General features: G+C 35.8%; 1 protein-coding gene across 1 annotated transcript in view; it reads right to left on the reverse strand.

Moving 5' to 3' along the window:
• The window catches only part of LOC136042476 (DNA-directed RNA polymerase III subunit RPC2-like), an 85201-nt gene that overhangs the window by 7598 nt on the left and 51510 nt on the right, over window positions 1-26093 (reverse strand). The window contains exons 10-15 of the mRNA XM_065727435.1: window positions 21825-22063; window positions 12054-12270; window positions 9617-9826; window positions 7070-7251; window positions 4720-4811; window positions 925-1076 (exon numbers count right to left, since the gene is read on the reverse strand). Coding sequence (XP_065583507.1) covers window positions 925-1076; window positions 4720-4811; window positions 7070-7251; window positions 9617-9826; window positions 12054-12270; window positions 21825-22063 — 1092 coding nt within the window. The remainder of the gene's footprint in view (window positions 1-924; window positions 1077-4719; window positions 4812-7069; window positions 7252-9616; window positions 9827-12053; window positions 12271-21824; window positions 22064-26093) is intronic.

The following is a 26093-nucleotide window of genomic DNA, read 5'->3' on the forward strand; positions in this document are numbered from 1 at the left end:
TGAAACTTATATATTTAAAATCAGCATTAAAATGCGATTCTTTTGATGCAGCTATTGGTATCAAAATTCTGTTTTTCAGAGTTTTGGTTACTATTGAGCCGGGTCGCTCCTTACTACAGTTCGTTACCACGAACTGTTTGATGGCAGTCCAGATTGTGTTTTCGCATCCATTTATGTAAACAGGTATCGTAGCACTAAAAAATGAGCGCTAAATTAAGCTATTTTTACAATAGCAAAGAAAACACAAAAAAGCTAAGTGCATTCAGAATTTTCTTTTATTCATAATGGGGTTAAAGCTCGGAATAATTTTGATGATGAAACGAAAAGTCTTATTAATTTGGCCAAGAAAAACGTTAGAGATTTATTACATTCAGAATTTGAGTTTTAGTTCTGTTGGTTTTCCGTTTCGCTAAAACTCAGGTTTCGCGTTTGGACAACAGCAAGGAGCTATTTCTCGCTCTTTCCTATTTTTTTATTACGTTAACGAAGCATTTCCCACCTCATCGACAAGCTCTGCTTCTTGGTGGTTTATTTATTATGTTGAATGTTTGATTTAAATAAAAAATTCCACAACAACTTGCAGTGTCCTTTGTTTTATAAAGACTATCGCATTGGCACAATAAAATGGTTATCAATTAGGTAAATAAGACAAACTATCATTTTCACTCTTCACTTTCTTTTTTATTATCAAAATCATATGTTGAAACACAGAGGGAAGTGGCAGACTCGCGAGAAAATAGCATATTTTTTCTTTTCTTTTAGAAGTTACTTTTTGGGCTAGCAATTGATTAAAAATGGGAAGGGATGGGAAGAAGCTAACTACTGATTAAACACGGGAAGGGATAGAAAGGAGCTAACTACTGGTTATTCCTACACAATTCTCATTGATCCCCATAAAAGCAACGATGCATTATTAGTACTAACCAGTGACACCCTTTTGTCCGTGTCTGGAGCTGAATTTGTCCCCAAGTTCTGGTCTTCTAACCTGACGTAAACTTATTTTGACTAGCATACTTGACTCTTTATTTGATGATAACAACACTTGTTCTGCAAAAGACTCAACATCGTGCTTATACCTGCAAAGCACAACTGATGTGAATATTGAATTAAAAAATGACCTAAAAAAAAAAAAATTCACAGCTCAAAAAATAAACTTTGATATGGTCTCCCCACGAGGCTTAATCTTCTTCTTTTCGATCGTGCAGCAAGACCACGCGTTTTCTAGCTCACCTGGCATCTGAAATTAGATTTCTTTTTGGAATTTGTTTACATGTAAGCTGCCCGGGAAACAACAGGAGAGACAAAATACCAAAGAAAAAAGAAATGCAACATACTAAACACAAAAATACAAAGCGCACTTATCTCAAGAATCCCTAACATCACAAGCAATGCAGGATAGTATCCCATTATTAGCCCAATGCATACATCAACACCAGGGAAAACCAGAAAAAAACTCAAGTATTGGTTAGAAATTTCCTAATATTCTCTTTAAGATGCCGAACGATTGGCAGCTTCGTGCAGACTCTGGAAGCGTATTCCAGATCACGTTAGAAGCTATCAGAGTATCGAACTCAGACCGCATTAATGGAGGATGAGGAAACCCAATTAAAATATGTTTTTATTGGACAGCATGACGTTCCACTTAACGAAATAAAGTAGGAGAGTTGGCTATTATTAAAATTTGTTATACAGTACCTGAATGCTCATAGTACGGCTTTGTCCCTAATCGCAAAGAAAATTTTCTAGAAAAAAGTTAGACGAATGGCAGTTGTTTTTTTATAAAAAAAAAAAAAAAAAAAAAATGTCGACTTTCACCAGCAACTGGCCTAGTACCACCAACAAAACGAGACGTCCAAGACTAATTCTGCTGCAACATTTGCATTTCGTTTTCGAATAAAAACTCATACGCGCCAGTTTTAGCTCAATCACATGCAAACAGCAAGAAACAAGAAAGAAAAGAAGTAAAGCTAATAAATGAAGAGCCCAAGTGAGTAAAGAGAAGAAAGCACGAGAGTTTCCTAAGAATATATATATATATATATATATATATATATATATATATATATATATATATATATATATATATATATATTATATTATATATATATATATATATATATATATATATATATATATATATATATATATATATATATATATATATATATATATAACGAAAAGAGAAATCACCAATGCAACAGCACAAATACATTAAAAAAAAAAAAAAAAAAAAAAAAAAAAAAAAAAAAAAAAAAAAAAAAAAAAAAAAAAAAAAAAGACAGAAGGAGAAAAAGAAGACTTTTCTGAAATTAGTGACTAATATAGACCAGCACTTGAATGAGGCCTTAACCCTACTCATCCATACAATCCCATAGGTCAAACAGCATAGCCATACACAATCAACCATAAAGAATAACCCACGGACAGGCAGTCATGTCGTCAATAAGTATAAGTCGTCATTTACCCTCTATGTCTCCGGATCCGATTCGAATTGAAAATGGAGCATCTGAGACATGAGTTTCTTCTATATATCAAGTTTCATTAAGATCCGATCGTAATTCGTAAGATCCCATTCGTAAGATACCTCGATTTTCACGTTTTCCAAGAATTCCGGTTTCCCCCTCCAACTCCCCCCAATGTCACCGGATCTGGTCAGGATTTAAAATGAGAGTTCTAAAGCAAAAGACCCTTCTAAATATCATATTTCAGTAAGATCTGATAACCGGTTCGTAAGTTACAAATACCTAATTGTTTTCTAATTTTCTGAATTACCCCCCTCCACCCCCCCCCCCAAACTCCACCAAATAGAGCGGATCTGGTCTGGTTATGTCAGTCATGTATCTTGGACTTTTGCTTATTCTTCCCACCAAGTTTCATCCCGATCTCTCCACTTTAAGCGTTTTCCAAGATTCCCCCCCCCAATGACACTGGATCCGGTGCGGATTTAAAATAAGAAATATGAGTTACGAGGTCCTTCTAAATATGAAATTTCATTAATAATAACTCCTTCGTAAGTTAAAAATACCTCATTTTTTCCAATTTTTCAGAATTAATCCTCCCCTCAACTCCCCCAAAGACAGCGGATCCGTTCTAGTTATGTCAATCACGTAGTCAATCACCAAGTCCGGTCGGAATTTAAAATAAGAGGTTCTGAGACAAGACATCCTTCCAAACATCAAATTTCATTCAGATCCAATCACTCCTCCGTAAGTTAAAAATAACCCATTTTTTCAAATTTTTCAGAATTAACCCCCCCCCCCCAACTCCCCCAAAAAGAGCGGATGCGTTACGGTTATATCAATCACGTATCTAGGACTTGTGCTTATTTTTCCAACCATGTTTCATCCCGATCCCTCCACTCTAACCGTTTTCCACGATTTTAGGTTCCCCCCCCCCCCCAACTCCCCCCAATGTCACCAGATCCAGTCGGGATTTAAAATAAGAGCTCCAAGACACGATATCCTTCCAAACATCAATTTTCATTGAGATCCGATCACCCATTCGTAAGTTAAAAATACCCCATTTTTCTAATTTTTTCGATTTAACCGTCCCCCCCAGATGGTCGAATCGAGGAAACGACAATTTTTAATTTAATCTGGTCTGGGTCCTGATAGGCCTGCCAAATTTCACCGTCCTAGCTTACCTGGAAGTGCCTAAAGTAGCAAAACCATGACAGACAGACATACCGACAGAATTTGCGATCGCTAATACCAAGTGCCATAAAAACCGGTCAAATTAGGTTACGCCTTTACGAGCATCAAATTTCCATCCCATCGAACTTAATATATTTCTTTTAAACCTTCGCTAATCTGGAAATTCAAGAAGAAGAAAACAAAAATATCAAAATAAAGTTTAACAGTTGGGCGAGTAATTATCGATGACGATATCACTATTCTTAAGCGTCCCAGCCTGGGTTTGTATCGTATTAGATCTCCTATTAGTATCAAATTCGTATGTAGCGATTGACAATTTTTTAATTAATTAGCCACTTGGTGGGTCAACTGAACTTTGCAGGTGAACAAAACAGGTCAATTGAACTTTGAGACTGATCTTAGAAAGATATTAAACTAAAAATATTGTTACTTTTGACTGAACTTTAGTTTTTTTTTGTATGGTTCAGAGAGTTTTTTTTTTGTATGCATCAATTCGCAAACTGACGAAGCAAAAAAAAAAAAAAAAAAAAAAAAAAAATGTAAATACAACAAAGTCTAGAAAAGTTATTCATGAAAGTTTTTCTTGTGTGAAGCAGGGTATGAGGGGATTGAATTTCCACAGGGGAGGGGGAAATAGGGAAGACACAGTTTTTATGTCTAAAAACCCCGAGCAAAGCTCGCTCCCTTAGCACTGCCAAGTAAAACTAGGTAAAGGTAAAAAAGGAAATCACACTAGACTCTTATAGTCCAAACCGGCAGTGCTGATCTCTGTTTCAAGGTCCTTCAGCCAGGGAGTATAGTTGGGGTTGGGGACCAGCCACCCCCTGCTTTCGCATACCCTTCCTCCTTACCTTCCCCGGATTTTTCCAGTTACCTATTTTGAGCTAGGTCGACTCTGGCTGAGCTTATAGTCAAATATTTGCTACATATTTGCTCTCTAGATGATTTCAAGTTGCAAAGAAATAAAAATATATCTATATGTATTTCTATGAAATGTTACTACATTGTCATTTTGCATCCTACTAGTTGGACTGAAATTGAAATGAAAGAAAAAAAATATACTTACGAAACTGGGACATCTTGATACCTCGCTAGATGGGCTTCAGACAAGGATAAATTCAAGGAGCTGGCCAAAGGGACCTTCTTGTTCACAAGCACCTTAAAGTAAATAATCAAGTTAATATGACCTGTTGAAAAGGAATAACAAGCCAATAATACAAAAGAAACAAATACCATGAAAAGAAATTATACTGAAGAATAATAAACAAATTTCAAAACGAAAGACAATCCAAGTCTCGTGAATGCAAGCAGTTTTTTTGAGCGTTCTTTTTATTGAAGTTTTGGGACTTAATGCAAGTTTTATATGACACAGGAATTCACATGTGAATTCTTTCTTCTAACATTTATACCTAATCCCTAAATGCCCCTTACTCCATTTGTCATTATTCCCTCCTCCTTGGACCTGGTTTTTCAATAATATTTTGGAAAAGTGATGCAAAAAGATTACATCAAAGACAATGGGTCAATATTTCATTATTTTAGACACCAAAGGTTATCAGTAATCAACACAACTAGTATTTGTAACAGATAATAAAAATTAATACATAAAAAAGATAAATAAATAGATACAACCCATACTGATAAAAATTAATTATCTAAGTAGTGCCCATCAAAATCCTTTGGCATTAGAAAAGAAAAATCAAGTCCCATAAAACGCTATCTAAGAGGCATTCACTAAGCAATCTCAGATTTTTACCGAAGCAGCCAAGCACATCTTACGATGGTTTGGACACCTGGTGCGAATGCCTTCACAACTACCCGCTAAGACGATCTACCACTTCGACCCCTAAAAAAGCCTACTCGAAGCGACCCCGCGGCCGACCAATGAAGCGATCGTTTGACAGTCTGTCCGAGTTTCTGATGATGGCAAACATCAGACTGAACGAGCCGCAAACGATCACCATGGACCGAAGTGGACAGAGGAGGCAGACATCACTCCTTACGCCAATGAGTTCCAAACAGGAGACATAAATCAAATCAGGTATGAGGCATTGCCATAAATTCTAATTGAAATTAACATTGACGGCAACCCTAGGATGGACTCATTTCCGTAGTTAATTATGATTTTTTTTTATACAGAAATATCAAGTAATAATAACATGACATGGATTATTACTAATCTCCGTTTATACATTGGTATAAATTTATTTAAAATTAAATTCTTTTAAAGTTAGAGTTGAACAGGCAACGGTTGGTTTTTAGAGAAGTCGTGGCGCATGGTACCACGAGAAATGCAATTCTTTTCTGTTTTTTTTTTTGATTAATTGGGCTGGTATTTGGATTGTTTTACTTAAAAATCAATTTAAGGTGCGTGTAGTTATTTGTAATTATTTCTTAAACAACAAATTTTCAACTGTATTCGGAAATTCACTTGACGGGAATAGTAATTTAAAAATAAAAAAGGCTATCGACTGCAGTAACTCGGCGTTTTGGGTTTAATTTTAAATAAACATAAAAGGGAATTCTCATACAATATTTAAAGGGACAGCACACTATAGTGGATTAGCCGAATAGTCTACAAGCTGGATAGTATTTTGAGATTTTTTTTGCACTATATAAATCACAAATATTTTATGGTTGGCAACACTTTTTATCAAAAATAAATCTGAAAAAAAAACGTTTTTTAAAATAGAAAAAAACAGAAAGTCCCGTTTTGAGTTAAAATGGCCGACAACACTTTTAATAAAAAAAAAAATTCTTAAAAAAAATTTATCGTTTTAAAAATAGAAAAGGAGAAAGCCATCCCCTTCCTTTTTAAAGAAACTTTTAGACACTGTTTGACGTAATTGACTGATGTGAAAGAAACACTGATAAAGGTTAAATAGAAATGTAAAGTGATTAAGATATGATTAATGCAATTTTTTAGTATTTTCCACTTAAGCACTCCAAGTCAATCACTTAGGATTGACTTAGAGTGATTAAGGGGCAATATTTACCATGAGGAGAACAAATTCAATTGCATTCTTGTATCAAATAAAAAATCTTTGAGTCACAACTTGTTTGTTTTTTCCCATATTTTTCTGTCTGCCATTAGTCAGCAATACTACTCGGCAAAAAAAAAAAAAAAAAAAAAAAAAAAAAAAAAAAAAAAATAGTTATTGGATAATCTAGTTATTCAATTTTAAAATTAAGTTAAAGGATTTACAATTGAGATAATTAGAGCCCAGAAAATAAATGGAAGACCCTGCATACGATACCCAATCTCTGCCCTCCCGCAAAAGAAAAAGAATGATGGAGCAAAGCTAGTTGTAAATTATGATTTTTAAATAGAGAATCAGATTGAGCAAGCAACTAAATTCGACGAAGATGGAGGACGATAACCAAAAAATTTCTTTATGTTCTTAACAAGGGCTTACATTTCCCTGTTGTATACGAGAGCCAGGCTCGACAATTCCATCTTTTCCGAGTATAACATGTCTCCTATCAGGCTCTCTAGTCACTTTATCAACAAGAGGTCCGTCAATTTTGTCACACAGTCCTTTATCATAGCTACGAAGTTGTATCACTTCATTTTTGTAAACTATACACCTTCCATATCCTGTAAAAAGAGTAAGTTCAGTATCTAATATTTAAAACAATTAAAACATTCACTTTTGATCAAAATTAGCATCAACGAACAAAATTGTTTACATAATTAAGTTCTCTTAATATCGGAGCACGGAGGAGGGAACCCCAAAGAAGCAATCGCACATCAATAAAAATCACACCCATCAAATCGCTATGTAAACAAACTCCATGTTCAAAATTACTGTACGGTCTCTCACACCAGTGTGAAGCTCTTTCAAATATAAAATCTCATTTTTTTTTTGCACTCTATTGCCTTTTTTAAATAACACCTGAGATTACACAACAGCAAAGTGTCGTTCGACCATTTTGTGTCGTAAAACAGCAATTTCAGCACCAAAAGGGCCAAACTTACGGAGAAAAAAGGAAAAGAAAAGAGCTAATTTAAAATTACTAGAAAGCTCACACCATCAATCATATTCACTATGTCTAAGAAACAAAAAACGGAGCTTTCATCCACTATTTACAAAAATACGAAACTTCGTATTTCCTCCATAAGGACGGTCCAATTACTCACGAATGCATGCTTAGTATATTCGTTACTTTTTTTTCCAATGGTGACCGCATGAAGTCGCTAACCGTGGAAAACCGGGAGAGGGCTGATTGGAATAAAAATTTTGAGGTGAAGTGGCCTTTTTAAGTAACCAAAGCATCAAGCAAAATAAAAATAGTGCTTTAAGCCATTCTTTGTCACAAATCGCCAGTTTTTTCAAATATAAAGCAATAAGGCAACCAAATGGTGGACTCTCAGCTTCCAGTAGCGTACTTCTACAAAGTGGAATATGTCACTCCAAACAATGACTTGAAAATTTCACTCGTATGTGGGAATATCTGTATACAACTATCGAGGCTGTATCCACGCGCGAGGGAGGTTCCCCTCCCCCCAATCTTGCCCGACTTGTGAAAAAGTGACAAAATGGAAAAAACAAATTTCTGGCAGTTTTTGTGAAGTTTTCTTGTACCCCCCTCCTCTCTCTGAATAAAAACCCTGGACACGGTCTTGAAAACGATTACACATCGTAATTTTTGCTGCGCAATTGCACATCAGCGTGTGATGGGAATATCAGAAAGAGTAAATGAAAGGGGGGGGGGGGGGTTCAAAGTTTCAGAAAGTATATTTGTACGCTAAAATTTCCCTACTTTTGTTGGAAAGTCTCCTCTTTCGAACGATCGCAAATTAAGAATAAACACAATTAATATTTGAAAATTTTTATTTTTCTTAGATTTGGAATTTTTTTCACATGAAAATAAAGAACGATGTTAAACTAAAAAGAAGACAATTTACCTAATATACAGACAAACCTGATGTTACGCCATTTACGGTAGTACCTTTCAACATATTTGTCCCCTCGTCAGTTGAAAAAAAAAAACATGTTTGTAAATGGGAATTTTCACATTATTCTTAGTAAAAGGTAGATTTTATCGTTAAGAGCAGAGATACTCTGTCATATGGGATAATTACTGTCCATTTCAAGTCTTAAGATTGATGTTTATAATCAGAAGAAACAAAACTAGAATTTTAACTTACATCTTATTCTATGAAGACCTAGCTTTTTTTTAACAGACTTGACACAAAATACACTCAAAAACATTTTGTCTTTGTACTCTACGCCGAGATATATTCTTGAAGAACAAAGCTAAAACGAAAAGTGCGTTATCATTTACCAAGATGCATTCAGAAGCATCACGTATATTCTACAAGGGCTCAGGAGAAACAGTTTTCATGATATTCATGTTCAACCCAACGGCGATTTGAAGCGTTTTCATCTCGCGTGTCCGAAGCACAGTGAATATAGGTTCTTCAGAATTAGGACAAACTTAATAGCAATTTTTGGCACAGGCTCAAGAAATACTGGCAAAAAAATTAAAAAAGACGAATTTTACAGGAAAGGATTTTGAAGGTGCAAGTTTTAGCCATTAAATAAAAAAAGCCAATTATAATCTAATTTTACTATTGTTTTTCATTTTGGTTTTCGTACGCATCGACACAAAATTTCGTTTGTCAAAGTACTTCTAAAATATTTCACATTTATTGGTTTACTAAATGAATTTATTTACAAATTAATACATATCCCAAATATAAAGTTAGAAGCATAAATAATCAGTTATTAATCCTTTTCTCTTTTCTTTAAATAATGCTTACTGAGACTGCGCACGGAGGTCTAAATCGTTTTGGATTTCCCAACTTTCCAAAATTCATACTCCAATAAGCGAATGCTAGTAGCACAAGAGAATACACTTCAAGATAGGGAGAAATAAAGAATGATGCACAACCTTCTGCTCCTCACAAAAAGATAATAAATCAAACAAGAGGTATTATTATTCGTAATTACAAATACCTCTGTCAACAGATGCCTGGTTTAAGACAATGGCATCTTCAATGTCATATCCAGAGTAGCTCATGACAGCAACAATGGCGTTCTGTCCAGCAGGGAGCTGTTCAAAATTTATCAAGTCGATTGTCCTTGATTTCACCATTGGCTTCATAGGGTAAACTATATTATACTGTAGACTATCGATCCGCATTCTTTGATTTAGTCCTATTACACCTAAAAAGAGAATTTCATAAATATCTGCAGGTTTTGCACGGCATCTGCAGAGTTTGACCTTGGAAAGTTCTAGTCTTCAACAGTCTAAAGTAATAAATATTTCATCATCATTTTTTTCTCTCTAATTATTTCTTTTTGCCGGCTGTTAATTAAAAAGTTCTACTTGAAAACAATACGAATGAAACCCCCCAAAAGACTGATTTATCAATTTAAATTTTTAAAATTATAATTTTTATTCAGAATTCTCGTAGTAAGCCAAATTTCGGATTTCAGAGTTAAAACATCAATCGCATCTACGAAAACTATTTTAAGAAAAAAAATTTACGAAAATAAGCACAAAAAACTATTTAGATCATGGGATACTTTATTATATAGCTAGCAGCGGTCCCTACTAGACAATAGGCATGGAAAAAAATCACAAAGAACCTCTAATGCTAAGAGATTATTCCATTACTAAAAGGCAATAGAATATCATCTGCAAAATAAACATTGCAAATTTACACTCCCCATATCTAATAGACAAAAAGAGATCCTACTGTGAATAGTGACAGCTAGATCTCCGAAATTCTAATACCTATAATAAATACAGCCGAAAAAACTTGAGTTTTTGCAGCTTTCCAAATTTCGGGCATTTTAATAGAATATTATGCAACGCCATTGAGACCACCCACGTAGTCCATAATTAAGTCAAACGCATTTTTAGAGGGACATAACTTGGATAACTTGGGGGCTTAATGGCTATAATTCCAATCCACAAATACAACCCTATTAAAAAACAAAACAGACTGACAATTTAATACTGACTATCAAATAAACCGCATTCATTTGGTACCATTAAAAGCTATCTAAAGAGCCTATAGCCTACAGGACAAAAAAAAAAAAAAAAAAAAAAAAGCATATTCATTCTAACGTTAAAAGCTTCCAAGGATCATACAGCCTGTAGGACAAAAAAAAAAAAAAAAACTAAAAACACGCATTCATTCTAACATTAAAAGCTAGATAAAGAGCATATAGCCTGTAGGACAAGAAATAATAAAAAAAAAACGTATTCATTCTAACATTAAAACCAGCTAAAACTAATTATAGCCTGTAGGACAAAAACACTAAAAAATGTATGCAATTTAACATTAAAAGCAGGCTAAAGCGAGATTATGGAAGTGACATAAGTAATTACAAGGACTCCATCTCGTCTTTCAATAAAGTCTCCCTTTCAGTCGTAACTGAGTTTCCTTGGATTGATAATATTAAGGCTCCTTTAAATTGGTTTTTATCACACAGTTTTTGATTCTGTTATTTCAATGCTGTTTTTGGTGTTTATTTTTATATTCATTCTGTTTTTAGCTGTTTCTTTATATTTATTCTTATTGTGGATGGCTAGGTCTATTAGTTATGTAACCAATATATTTGCATATACTTGCCTTGAGGTTTCGTGGGAGGTTCCCAAATGAGATAGTTTAAAAAACGCCGAGATGAAAGAGAGATGTTAAAGAGCCTGGGGAATTTAAGGGTTTAACAAGACATGAATCAGTCGTAGTAATAAATAGCGATTTTTAACTCCAAATTCCATATTTTTTGTATTTATACCACAAACTAAATAAAAACAAAGAAATTTACTATTGTTACAGGAATAGTTAGTGAGTAATAGGCCCAAAATAGTTTTCAATTTTTTTTAAGCATTAAAAAGCACTAGCAAGTCGATTTTCTAACCATTTAAGTTTAAACACATGAAATAGTAAAGAGAATAATAATAAAAGGTAAATTAATAACACCACGACACAACGGATCCTGGAGCAGAAATGGCAAATTATTGAAAGTTGGAGTTGATTGTCACGGATATAACAAAGAGCTAACGCCGTCTAACATTTCCTAGTAAAGCCCGAGGAATTCCCAACTCATATTCGGTTTTGCTCTGCATCCACCATAGAGCAAATTACAATATTATTACAGATGTACAACAACTGCTTGGGGTACCAATACACTGCAAATGGGAAACTTAATTCTGAATGATGAGTATTCTTAAAAGAATAATAAAGTAAATTTTATTTTTTTCGTGTATACTTGCTTATCTTTAATATTTTCCCCAAAAGAAATTTTCAAAAGAAAACACCCCATTATGCTCAGACTTATATGCCCTTACTGCTGACTTTATTACTAATTAGTGACAAATTATTAATTATTGGCAAACTTCAAACAAAAAAAAAAAAAACTGTTCTTTTAGGATACTTACCCATAGCTTGTTTACCCATGGCACATTGGTAAGTATTTCTGGGGGACTGATTATGATGTGGGAAGGGAATGAGACCAGCAACGACACCTAATATAGTATAAGGTTCAATTTCCATGTGAGTATGAGAAGGAGTCACTTCAAACTCTGAAACGGCGACTAGTGACAGATTCTCTTCGTTGACATCTAGATATTCAACTAACCCTCCGTCAACAAAGTCCTAGAAAATATGAGTCAGTTCAGGTAAAAATTTATCTTTTAAAGTGTATTCAATAGAATTAGAAAGCACAAAGCCAAAACTGCCAACATAGCCTAAAGATATTTTCCTTTTGTTATACAGATATTTGTATAAAATAAATACTTATTTATAATAAATATGAATTTTCCACTAATTATTTTCATTACGTAACATCGCAGCATTACTGTCATAAATTCGACCTCAAAACTGCACAGTGCATAAATTCCCTGCACAGTCCATTCTGTTGAATTTTCAGCTGCTCTCCATCCCCGTAAATTCCAAAGCGATTAACCCAAGATTGATAGTGGACTCTTTTTATTTATGGCTTACCAAAAACTCGCGAAATATCAGTACCCAATTTATCTGCTAACCTCACACGAGTCTCCGCCTGAACTGGAAGTTCATCATCTTTTGACGATCTGTTCTGCAGGAAGTTATCACACTTTTTATTTTCTGGAAAACTGCTACTTCCCTAAAGAAAATGTTGAAGTTTTACTGCCTAAAGCCAAACGTCCTGCTGCAAGTCGCACCGCATAAGTCCCCAATATTTTCAAAGTACCAGTGCTCTACATCTAGAAAAGGGTGGTTGTGCTATGATTGAGCAATTCACCCTTCTTCGACTCTCTCCCAAAGGAACCTCCACTGGACTGTCTTTCAAAAGGTTTGATGTGCTCTCTTCCACCCTATTACTGTTTCTACTACACTCTGCAAACTTTCTAAATTATTATATACTGATGAGTTAGAGCAGAATTATCACACTCCTTCACACCAGTTTGGGTTTCAACAACGCATTGAATGTGTATATGTTTCAGCAGCAGTACCTAATAAACTAATTGAAACAAATGTCTCTAGTTCTCTATAGAACCAGGGAGGAAACACCGTAAAGCGTGCTTTCAATTCCCTTATTCATGCCACTAAGTTGTGAACAATGTTGCTCAATCCTGCAAACCGCTAAAAAATATGTACCAGAGTGCTAATATTTTCACCACGATTTCTCAGCCCATCAATAGCCCTCCTGTTGCTAAAGGACAAATTTCTGTTTGTAAGGAAATCAAGCAGGTGGCTGTCACTGCACTTACCCTCTTAACAATTCCGTTTTTGAAACAAAGGGTAAATGCCCAACACTTTTCCTATTCTTCAAAGCATCACCATGCCTTTTGTCTCATATGCCAATGATATCCTCAACTTCACCGTCTCATGCACGAGTTCAACTTACTACTACTACTACTACTAAAAACTCACCGCAGCATCAAACCACCTGAGGCCAACACAGCTACGTTTGCTCCTCCTGCAGCCAAATCTATCTAAAGGAAGTTCCCATTTCCTTTAAATCTTTCTTTATGACCTCCTCCCACCCCAACCACGGACGACCTGCTTTCCGTTTAGCCCTAGACGGTTGGCCGAAAAGGACAATATCCGGCAATCTGTCATCCTTCATCCGCAGAATGTGCCCTAGCCATCTCAACCTTTCTCACATTATAGCCCTAGAGAGTAGAATAGGACCGAACTTTTCGTGCAGCCTACTGTTTGAAATACGGTCAGTCAGCCGGGTACCCAGAATAATCCGTAGGCAATTTCTCAGGCAAATGTCTAGCAAATCTTTATCCGCTTTTCGGAGCGCCCATGCTTCAGAGCCATAATTGACCACTGTCATCACTGTAGCTTCCAAAATTCTAATCTTGGTCTACAGACTTATCTTCCTATTCTTCCAACCTTTTTTTTAACTGTGTAAAAACACCCTCAGCCTTGGCTATTCTACTTTTAACATCTTCACTGCTTTCACCGTCTTTACTAATAATACTACCAAGGTAAGTGAAGCTATCCGCCTGATAAATTTTTTCGTTACCCAACGTCACCTTTTCATCTTCACTTATTCCTAGCCTTAGTGACTTAGTCTACTTAACATTAATTTTTAAACCTATTCTAGCACCTTGAACTCACAAAAGCTCTAAAAGTTCATTCATTTTGCTCATACTTTCATCTAGGAAGCTTAAATCGTCAGTATAATTTAATTCCAAGAGAGTGTTTCCTCCCCATTTGATTCCTTGGTCTCCCATTGCCATTCCTGTGTTCCTTAAGAACACAAAATGTTCCTTAAGGGATAGAACACACGCCTGATTAAATCTTGAGTTAATAGGAAACCCGCTACTAACCTCATTTCCTACCTTAACCGCAGCAGTGTTATTCTCGTACATAGCACTAATAACTTTAATGTGTTTGTCTGGTATACTATACAAGGATAAGACCTTCGCTAAAGCTCTTCTATTAACAGAATCGAACGCTTGGTCATAATCTATAAAACTGAGGACCAAAGGTGTTTCATAACTCAGGCACTTGTCAATTATTAACGTAAGAGTAAAAATTTGTTCGACACATCCTCTACCTTTTTCAAAAACCGCACTGTCCTTCTCTTGTAACATTGTCTACAGCATCTCTCAGCCTAAAAAGCATCAAATTACAAAGCAATTTGCTACCTATAGAGACCAGGCTAATGCCTCGATAACTACCACACTCACTCTTATCACATTTCTTGCACAGCGGTTTGATTAGGTTTTTTTTTTAAATCGCCAGGTACTTCCGGTTTTTCAAAAATTGTATACATAATCTTCAGTAGCCTATTTCTAACACCAGAGCCACTATATTTAAGAAACTCATTTACCACACTATCAGCACCGGGAGCCTTGTTATTTTCAATCCTTTTGCTGTCGCTTATTCTTCCTCACAAAAAAAATCTTCCTTCACATACAAAGTATCACAAACTTTTTCATTTTCCTCTACATCTTTTCCTGCCACTCTATCTCGATTTAGCACATTCTCAAAATATTCTGCTCATCTCTCTTTAACTCTTTCCTTATCATTAATTGTGGCCCCATTCCTATCTTTAACTGGCACATGTTCGGATTGACTATTCCTTCTCAATTTATTAACAAGCCAGTACACTATTTTATTATCATGCCGTCTAAGTGCATCTTCCATATCCTCGGCAATTTTATCCATGGCCTCTACTTCACACCTCCTTAGTTCATGTTTTAATGCTTTCTCCACTTTATTTACATTCCGTTTGTTTTAATATGATATATCACTCATATAATTCTTGTAGAAGCTTCTTCTCCTGTCTATTAGACATAAAGCTTTTTCACTAATATTCCTAGCTGCGCTCCTAACTTTTTTTTACCTAAGACACCATCAGCAACTTCACAAATTGTTTCCTATATTATTCCATCCATTTTCCACATAGTCAAATCTTAAACTCTCCAGTTTAGTATTGGTTATAACTACATTGTTATACCTACAAAATTGCAGCAGTTTGCAGCCATTACTGTTTTCTTTTCCTACACCAAATTTACCTAGGCTAGGATACCATCTAACTCTATTACTACCAACTTGGGCATTGTACTCTCTTAATAAAAACACCATATTTCTAACTAGACCCTGTCTATTTGCTCCAGTAACTGTAAGTAAAATTCATCTGAGTCATTAGTATTTCCGTCAGTTGGTTCTACAAGGGTACATACTACTATGACTGATACCCTGAACTTTTTAGTCATAAAATGAGCGATTAGTATACTATTATTAATGCCTTCCAAGCAAAACCAGACTTGGCAGCTTCCTTATTCATCATGAGCCCTACTCCCTGTCTGTGTATACCATCCTTCCTGCCTGAGTGGACAAATTATAAATCACCTGGTTTCATGCTTCCTACCTCCTGGGATATTCGTTTCTGAAACTCCTAATAAGTCCAGTTCGAATTACCTGAATTCGTCAGTCAAAATGTCGATACAATAGTTATTTTTTAGCGTCGTAGCATTCCAATTTTCAAATCAATGAAATTATTTTGGCCTCATGAAAAGCAATGGTCCGGGATACCAGTGCAGGGCAGGGACCAGCACATCTCCTCAAGTCTACAGTGAAACCCTTAAGCCGGCTTAGAACCGGGCAGCAAGAAGTTCTTGGGACCTCTAGTTGACTTGACAAATTAGAACTTCGACAAACTTAGACAAATCAGAAGTAATTCATTTTGACTGCCACGTCCCTTGCTATCTCCGTTACTAAGAAAGTTGACTGTATTGGTAGGCCTGTTGGTATCTCTTTCCTCCACCCTCGCAGTCTTCTGATCGTTCACATTTGTCTTCCTCTTCTGTTTCAGCAAAAGAGGGCTTTTCAGTCGAGATTATAGAGCCCTTTTCCTTTTGATTCACTGTGTAAGATGAACAAAGCTACTGAATTGATTGCTTCTTATTTATCCTAAATCTGCTCAAATTTCTTTCAGTAAACCTTTTGATTCTAGGAGTTGGAATATAATAAAATAAACATTGAGTTCTGAGCTCTATGTGCAGGTATAATCAGATAGACTCTTATTTGATAGTGAGGTTTTGTGGTGCTTGAAGCACTTTAACAGTTTACAGTGCAGGATATACTGTGCAGACGTCAGCATATTACATTCAAATAGGCAATGGTCAATTGTTTAATTTTTTTTTAAATTACAATACCTGGAATGAGAGGAAGAGGGAACTGAGCCACTTGATGAGCCACTGATATGAAAATGCCTGAAATTTAGCCCATTCGAGCCAGACCGAATTCTATGGTAAATTTAATTAAGCTTACTGGGGATGGGAGATAAAATTGGATTATTCTTATTTAACAATACTTCTGATATCTCCAACAGTATATGTCTCAAATGGGGATTAGTCTTCCACTTGGATGGTCAATATCTAAAAAAAAAATTGAAATTTTATCCGCCTGATGGTTACCAGTTATACCTGAGTGACCTGGACCATACTGAAGGTAAGTTCTTATGCCTCTTGAAGCAAGAATATCAATAATGCTAAGACGATGAAATGTGTGTATATTCATCTTATACTGAGAAGCTGAAGACAGCAGCTCTAGGCTTGACAGAGTCAGAATAAACTGTAATATTTTGTAAATTACTAATCAAAGGTTGATTATTCATGAGGTGCTCTAATGCGATGATCATGGCATTTAGCTCTGCAGACGTTACAGATACATTCTCTCACACATTGCAATATCAAGGGGTAAAAGAAAAGCTTATTAAGTAGTATGTCTGCTGATTTAGAATCTCAGAGAGCTATTAGCAAATATCCATCACGGTTAATGTTTAAAGAAAGCATCGATTTGAACAATTTGAAGATTGCAACCCTTATTAGCGTTATCTTATTTACCTCAAAGAGGTTATCAGGAGAAATTTTAAGTATATTCTGAGGTTTTGTGAACGAGGAGTTGGCGCAAGGGGAGGGGAATTATTTTTGATTGGGGAGGTTTTTTCCTTTTTTGGAGCTCCTAGAAAGGACCTCTTGAAAATCATTTTCCTTTTCATCATGGATAGTGACTAACGTCCCAACTTCCACCATTGAATTTTACCCATCATGTGAGCTTTGAGATAGTGAGCTCTACCAACCAAGACGCAGAACATTTTCGGTAGTATTTGGGGTAGAGTCCGGGGGGACTTTTTTTTGGGGGGGGGGTGTTCTATGCATTGCCTATTGGAATAAGCTTTAATACTACCAAAAAGAGATTATAATACCAGACCGTCTGCATTCTTGTGAAGGGAGGACTTTACCATCCACAAAAAAAAAACCACCAGTGTGGTCCAGAAGATGGTTTGGTGCACGATTGATTGGATTGACTGCTGATAAATCGAGATAAATATTCACAAGAACTTTTATTATAAATTCCTTAAAGTGTTGCTGTTCTTCAATGCTGTTCTTGAATCTTCTTGAATGTAAATCTTATATTTCGTCTTCTTTGTCGCCGAATATATGCCTCCTCAGCTTAAAATGCTTCCAATGAACTTCATTTAAAATGTTGTCACCTCGCCAGTTGTGGCAACACTGTGACGTTTTACACGCTCTCATATTCTGTAGATTACACCTTTCTGGAAGGTATTCACTAAAACTGATAAAGAAAAATCCGTTGCACTTTTTATCTTTCACTAAATATTTGCTCCTCACATCACTATGGACATGCAACTCAAGATTAGTCACTAAATATAGCACTGAATACTCAGAAATCGCAGTTTCGAAACTTTGTGAAAAATATAAAAGCAAACAGCAAGTCACCTACGGTTTATTGGTTCTGTCCAACTTACAAGTGATTTTTTTTATCTCTCGTGGAGCCTCCACGTACATGCTTGGGCCGCCTTTTCATTAATATAAATGTTCATTTTGTTTTTGTCGTTTTTTCTATTTACCCCTGGTCATTTTTAGGTTTTTCTTGACGGGTTTTTAAATAAGTAAAATTAATTAAGTATGGTTGTGAATCTTTTGAAAATCTGAAAATATACAGTAGAGTTTCAAGAGGAGCTGTCCACGAATAGTTTTAGGCAATCGCTTGAACGACTGAGCTCTTTAAAAAGCTACAGCGATTAAGCTCTAAAAAGCAGTTCGATCGAACTCTCTAGTGCCATAATGAAAAAGAGAAATCCAGACGATTAAGTAATCCTTTACCAATGAAGGATGAAAGATTACCAAAAACCATATGTTTCGATAATCCGGCTATTGCAAGACGAAAAACAAAACATCTTCAAATGGGGTGGGAAGCGGTCATAAGAAAAGATTTAATGGGAATGGATACTTCATAAAAAGGAATATAGAGCGAAGCTCTGAAGAGTGGGGGAGGAGGAAGAGCGTAGCTCAGCTTTGTTGACCTCAGGTGGCTTTGTGCTGTGATCGCATGAAGTAGCACCAATGCATCTACAGCTTCTTCGGCCAAAGTTCACCAAGGGATGTTCTTGAGAGCGTTGCGTCTTTTTCTAGACATCGTCAAACTGTAGCCTTCTGTCGCCTGCACCATCAAAATAATGGAGGAGTCCAAAAACAAACATCATGACGCAGGCGATTGCTGCCCAATCGTCTTTTATTCCTTGCAAGTAGGGAAAGGGGCGAAGCTTAAGAAACAAACGTCGGAGCCTAATTTGTGCTGTTAGTCTACTCCTGAGAACTTCATACACCTAAAGAACAGTTTGTCCAACACACATTCTTGAGAAGCCACTTTTACCATGCTATTATCATATATTGAAATCCTTGTTATAATGTTCAGTTTAATATTCTATGAACGGACACAACTTTAGAATACCACGTAAACCTTTAAAAAATAAATAATAGTCAAAATAATAGTCAGATAAAAAAAAGTGACAGGGACTTAACAAAACAAAAAACTGAATTTGACATTTGGGTTTCGATAGGTCGAATCAACTGGCCCGAAATGCAGGGGATGTGGTGAGTCCAGACTACTACTACTACTACTGCATATATCTCACTGAAGCACCAAGCCGCCTGAGGCCAACACAGCTACGCACGCTCCTCCTTCAACCTAGCCTATACAAGGCCTCCCACTTTACACTCTCCCAGGAAGTTCCCATTTCCTTTAAATCTTTATTTATGACATCCTCTCAACCCAGCCGAGGATGACCTGCTTTCCATGTAGCCCCAGATGGTTGGCCAAAAAGGACAATCTTCGGCAATCTGTCATCCTTCATCCGCAGAACGTGGCCTAGCCTTCTCAACCTTTCTTTCATTATAGCCCTAGAAAGCAGGATTGACCCACATTTTTCGTACAACCGACTGTTTAAAATACGGTCAGTCTGTCGGGTACCCAGAACAACCCGTAGGCAATTTCTCTGAAAAATATCTAGTAAATTTTGTCTGCTTTTCGGAGCACCCATGCTACAGAGCCATATTTGACCACTGTCATCACTGTAGCTTCCAATATTCTAATCTTGGTTTGCAGACTTATATTCCCATTCTTCCAAACCTTTTTTAACTGTGAAAAAATACCCTGAGCCTTAGCTATTCTACTTTTAACATCTTCACTGCTCCAACCGTCTTTACTAATAATACTACCAAGGTAAGTGAAGCTGCCAACCTGATCAATTTTTTCGTTACCCGACGTCACCTTTTCATCTTCACTTATTCCTAGCGTTAGTGACTCAGTCTTCTTAACATTAATTTTCAAATATATTCTATCACCCTGAACTCGCAAAACCTCTAAAAATTCATTCATTTTGCTAACACTTTCAACTAATATGCTTAAATCATCAGCATGTTAGTCGAGACTACCCTAGTTAAAGACGGGAATGGCTGATATGTGTGGTTAATTAGTCATAAAGTAGCATTAAATGGAAATGGCCTGAAAAATACAAAAAGAGAGATGGGCTGAAAATTTGAGGATGTTAAAATATGATCGTGTTGCAAGAAATGATTTAGAAAATAACGAGATAATCATTGAACACTTGGAACGGTTGTTAGAAAGGGCACTATAATCTCAAAGGATTGGAAAAATAATAAGGCTACAAGTCCTGATACTGTGGTAAGTGAGCTTTGTAATATAGCACTACCTAAGTTAAAGGTGAGATTAAAGAGTATGGGTAACTTACAAGAGTGGAAACCGGCACTAGTGTCGCGAAAAAAAAACAAAAAAAACAACTTAAGTGCCTAATCTCAGCTCCAAGGCTGAGCTGCGAAGAAAACAGCTGTGAAGCTTGACAAAAATAAGAAGAAATGAAAAACACTAGATTGCGAAGACACTAGCGCCAGTTTCTGCTCTTGTAAGTTACAAATACACTTCGGGTGAGATACTGATAAAGGGGTGTAACTAAAGATTTTAAGAAAACTTTAGTAAAGACCCTTTATAAAGTGATACGAGTCATTGTAATAAATTTAGACATCAAATAAATTTTGGTTGGAAGCAAAATATTCATAGAGTGATGATATATAAGGCTACAGAATACTGAAGACGAAAAATTTAAGGGAAGAACAGTGATAATTGGGAGAGGATTACTTGATTAAACTGCATTTCATGACAACCGGGACAGCAATGAAATTTTTTTTCTTTCGGATAGAGGACAATGATAGAGAAAATTCCGGACATGTGTAATGTCCCCCAATTGGTTCAATTGAGCCGTTATAATAAACACCCAGAGAGTAGTTGCTGCTTGGAACATCTAAGTCAGCACGGCAGCTTTGAAATTAACGGTCCGGGCGTTCAAGCGACTTAACATTTTTTTTTTACTTATTCAAGCTAATCACAGAATAGAATAGAGTATGATAATTCACTGCAATAAACTTTAAGCTAAAAAAAACTAATGTCAACAGAGAATCGTAAAACTCAATAAAAAAAGTAAAACAAAATATTGCGACACAAAATCAAGATTACTAAGTGGTATTTTCAAGGTCAACATGCTTAGTAAACAGAAATGTCGAGCAGTGAAGTCGCTAGCCACCAATGACGAATAAAATGCTCTACAAAGGGAATTTACATCTTTCCGTCATAAATGTGGATTTTTTGGTAACAACCCTTAAGTCAAATAATTGTCTTTTTAAGGACTTGTTGTTAGTTAATATTAGTACTTATTAAGCAAAATATTTATCTCTAAACGAAACATCCTGTTTTAACGTAGAAATTTCTGATTAATCTGAAAAATTACCTAGTTCTTATAATTGCAGCAACAATCTTGAATCATTTACCAATGATCAGTGATTAGAAAATATATTCAAGCAAAGCATAAAAAAGAAAACAACCTGAAATGTAATCTTTCCGTTTGACAAGTCTTGAATATGTTGAGTAGTAACTTTGGGTTTTCCATTTTCTACAATTATATAAGGACGACAAAGACGGCCACCATCAGTTGCAATGTAAACACATCGATGTCTGTTCTCCAAATAGACGGACACAAACGGCGAACCATAGCCTTTTCGTCGAAGATGTCGAATTGCTCTCACCAAAGCTGCAGGTTTATCTGTAGCTGCTACTAACGATCCTAAAAAGATATGAATTTTGAAGAACCAAATATACACAAAAGTTGAATCCCGCGATTACTCAAATATAGTACGGAATCGTACATACCTCTCCAGGCAGCACCTGTCAGTTCTATTCAAGCAACGCCAAGATTCTCTAGTTATTACTTGTGAAACCACAAATAGTTCCTAAGTTCAAGTTAAATATTAATCTACAAATATAGAAAATGGACGATAGTAAACAAAAAACTATAAGATTTTTCTTATTAGGCGAAACTTAAGAAACTTCGTAATGAAGTTTATCCATATACTTAACAGTAAATCTAACTTGATCAAATAATTACTCACAAAGAACACAGAATATCAAAATGTCCATTATTATAAACGGTAAGTCTAGAGTGACTCTTTTCTGTAGTAAGATAAACTATATAGACTCTGAAAGTACCAAAATAATAGGTACATTAATAGTTAACTTTCATGCTTATTCTAAACACGCAAAACACATTATTTTCGCAGTTATGCCGAAGAAGTTATTAAAACACAAATGTCTGCTTAAATTCAGATAAAAGGAAAATACCCACAAAACGAGAGCAATATTAATTGAAATTACGCCACAAAATTCAGCACGTTTAAGAACACTAGAGTGGAGCTTTCAAGCCTTTATCTACAAAAAAGGAAAGAAAAAAGGTTTATATTTGAACGAAAGATCACGGATATATGTTTGTTTATGTTTCTTTTTTTTTTTCCAATGATGGTAGAATCGAAATAGTTATTTTAGAATATTTGGAGAAAGGCTCATTCGAGCGATAATATGACGTTCTAGGGTCCTTTTGAAGCAACAAAATATCACGCCCCAAAATGGTGCCGCTTTTACAATTTTGTGCTATAAAATATCAGTTTTGGGTAGAACAGCAGCAAAATGCTACCAAACAAAACAGCCAACCAGTTCCAGGGCAAAACAGATATTGTCTTATACATAAGAAGGAATGCTGTCAACCTTTTTCTCTACTCCTTTTGCTGAAGTTTTTATGTCAGTACCGAAAGAATGAAGGCTCTAACTAAAAAAAAAAAATTTAGTCAGAAGGCTTTGAAACTTAAAGATTTTCGAGTTTATATGTTCTCAAAGGTAAAACAGCAAATAAAGTACTTGCAATTACAAACAAGTTATATCTACAGCATTCAAAGTACTTTCAAAAAGTCAGCAGAGAGTTGAGAGGGGTATTTATAAATATGATTATTTTTATTCGTGTTTAAATTTAAGCGTCACTCTTTACTGTCATTTGAAAAAAATAATTGTTTTTTCTACTGAAAACATAGGAAACATGGTTTTTTGTTCTATACTTTAAAGTCATCACCCATGTGAGTGTTCTTAAATATGTTCATTGTACATGCTAGTGTAACAATAGTGTTAATAAATGAATTGATTTTTCAACATTAATAAAGACTTTTAATCTCAAACCACATTTACGTAGATTTTTTTAAAATTGCTTTTAAGAAACATAAAACAAAGCTTTCTTATTTACAGTTCATTTTAGCAATCGAATTAAAATTTAAAATTAAATAGAGAAAATTAATCAGTCAGTTCATTGCTTCTTAAACTCTAGCAAGGGCCCTTATTAGGTCCCAAGAAAATTATATCTTACAACCCCTCAACCTGGAGAGCCCATTCCAGTGATTGTTACTGTGTAACAGAGCCTGGTTAATATACATTTTTGTTATCGACTTTAGACCCATAACTCTACTAGAGATCCTGAGGCCACTCGTTCGAGTTGAGTTTTGTCTCCTGTGTACCAAATTTATCACCTGGTTATAATTCTGGTTAAAAATAAGCAATTAAAACCATTCGGCTTTGTACTCTGTGCGGCAGGATATGCTTCACGGCTCGGCTGTGGGATCTTTGTTTTTCCCTGCAAAAAATACTCTGCTACTCAATATGTTGATATCAACCAGAACATTATTGTTGCTATAAAATTTTAGCAGGGCTACACCACCTCAAAGCAACATCCAGACAAACAAAAAAAAAAAAATTATATAAGCAAGTCCAAATTATAAATAAAGGTATTGAACAAACCTAAGACTACAGTAAAAATACTTCATTTACACACCAAAAATATTTTCTGCGTCAAAGTAAAATGTGAAAAGAAGAGTCACTTCTTAAGAAAAAAAATGCCAAAGGAAAAACTATTTGCGCCAACAACCCTAGTTCGTTACACCTTGTTAACCTGCTGCTTGGATCACCTTCGAAAAGAAAAACCTTTTTTTGCATTTTCATTCTTAGCCATTTTAGTATTCTCGTCCAAACTCAAAAATGACTTTTTTGTAGAATGTTTATTAAGCCTAACCATGGGCCACTGTCTTTGTGTATACTACGGATAAGTCCGAGCCCCTTAAGCTACTCTTCCATGAATTAAATTTCAGGCATATACTAAGTACTTGATTAGATACGATATCATAGGCAGCGCAATAGCGCTGCCTACGTAAAGATCGATGTGGGCACAATGTATTATTACTATTATTGTTTTTTGTTTGTTTAGACCAGGGCATTTCGTATCAAAGAAGTTAACATAGAAACTTCGATTGAAAATTGAAAGGGCTAGTGCCCTTTTTAATAGTCAAAAGTGATTGGAGGGCAACTAGCCCCCCTCCCACGCCCAGCATTTCCCCAAATCCATTCAATCAATATTTTGAGATAGCCATTTGTTTAACGTAGTTGAAAGATCCGGAAACTATGTCTTTGAGGATGACGAACCCCCCCCCCCCCCCCCCACAGCCCTCTGGACAAGGGTTTTAAACTATGCGCTAGGGGAATTAAAGCTTTACATAGAAAGGCGATCATATAAACTTCATAAAGGACTCATTTGATTGCTAATCAGAAGTCTAAGTGCCTTTTTTTGAGATTTAGAGTGATTGGAGGTTGGATACCCCCCCCCCCCACACACACACACCTCGCATTTTCCCGAAATTCACCTGATAAATTTTTTTTAAGATGGTCATTTGTTGTCGTAATAACTTCAAAAAGAGCTCAATCGGTTGAAAATCGAATTGGCTAGTGCTCTTTTTAATAGTCAAAACCGATTGGAGGGCAACTAAACCCCCTCCCAGGCCTGTATTTCCCCAGACACATCCAATCAAAATTTTGAAATGGTCATTTTGTTCAACGTAATTGAAAGGTCTGGAAATTACGTCTTTAAGAATGGCAATCCCCCAGAGCCCCCAGGGCAAGGGTTATAAGTTATGCCCTAGGGGCATATAAGGTATATACAGAACGGATGATCGTAAAAACTCTGGAATGGGTTCGTTTGATTGGAAATCAGATGTTCCAGTGCCTTTTTTAAGATTCAGAGTGATCGGAGGGTGGATACCCCCCCCCCAACCTCGCATTTTCCCGAAATGCATCTGTTAGAAATTTTGAGATGTGTTGCCATTTTGAGATTTTGTTGCCAAATTTGCCATTTGTTGTCGTAAAAAATTCAAAGCGAGCTCATTCGATTGGAAATTGAAGCAGCAAGAGCTCTTTTTCATAGTCAAAAGTGATTGGTGGGCCACTAAACTCCCTCCCACGCCCTCCATTTCCCCAAACACATCCAATCAAGATTTTGAAATAGCCATCTTGTTCAACGTAGTTGAAGGATCAGGAAATTATGTCTTTGAGGATGACAACCCCCTACAGCCCTCAGAGCAAGGGTTGTAATTTATGCCTTGGGGCATATAAGATATATACAGAAAGAGTGATCGTATAAACTTCGGAGGCGTTCGTTGGATTAATAGTCCCGAAGTTCTAGAGCTCTTTTTAAGATTCAGAGTGATCGGAGGGTGAATAGACCCCCCCAGACACCTCGTATTTTCCCGAAATTCATCTGATAGATATTTTGAGATAGCCATTTGTTGTCGCAGAAACTTCAAAACAGCTCATTTAATTGAAAATTGAAAGGACCGGTGCCCCCTTTAATAGTCAAAAGTAATTGGAGGACATCTAACCCCCCTCCCACGTCCACCATGTCCCCAGACACATCCAATAAAAATTTTAAGATAGTCATTTTGTTCAACGTAATT

This window comes from Artemia franciscana, chromosome 2 (genome assembly GCF_032884065.1).
Source record: "Artemia franciscana chromosome 2, ASM3288406v1, whole genome shotgun sequence".
NCBI lineage: Eukaryota > Metazoa > Arthropoda > Branchiopoda > Anostraca > Artemiidae > Artemia > Artemia franciscana.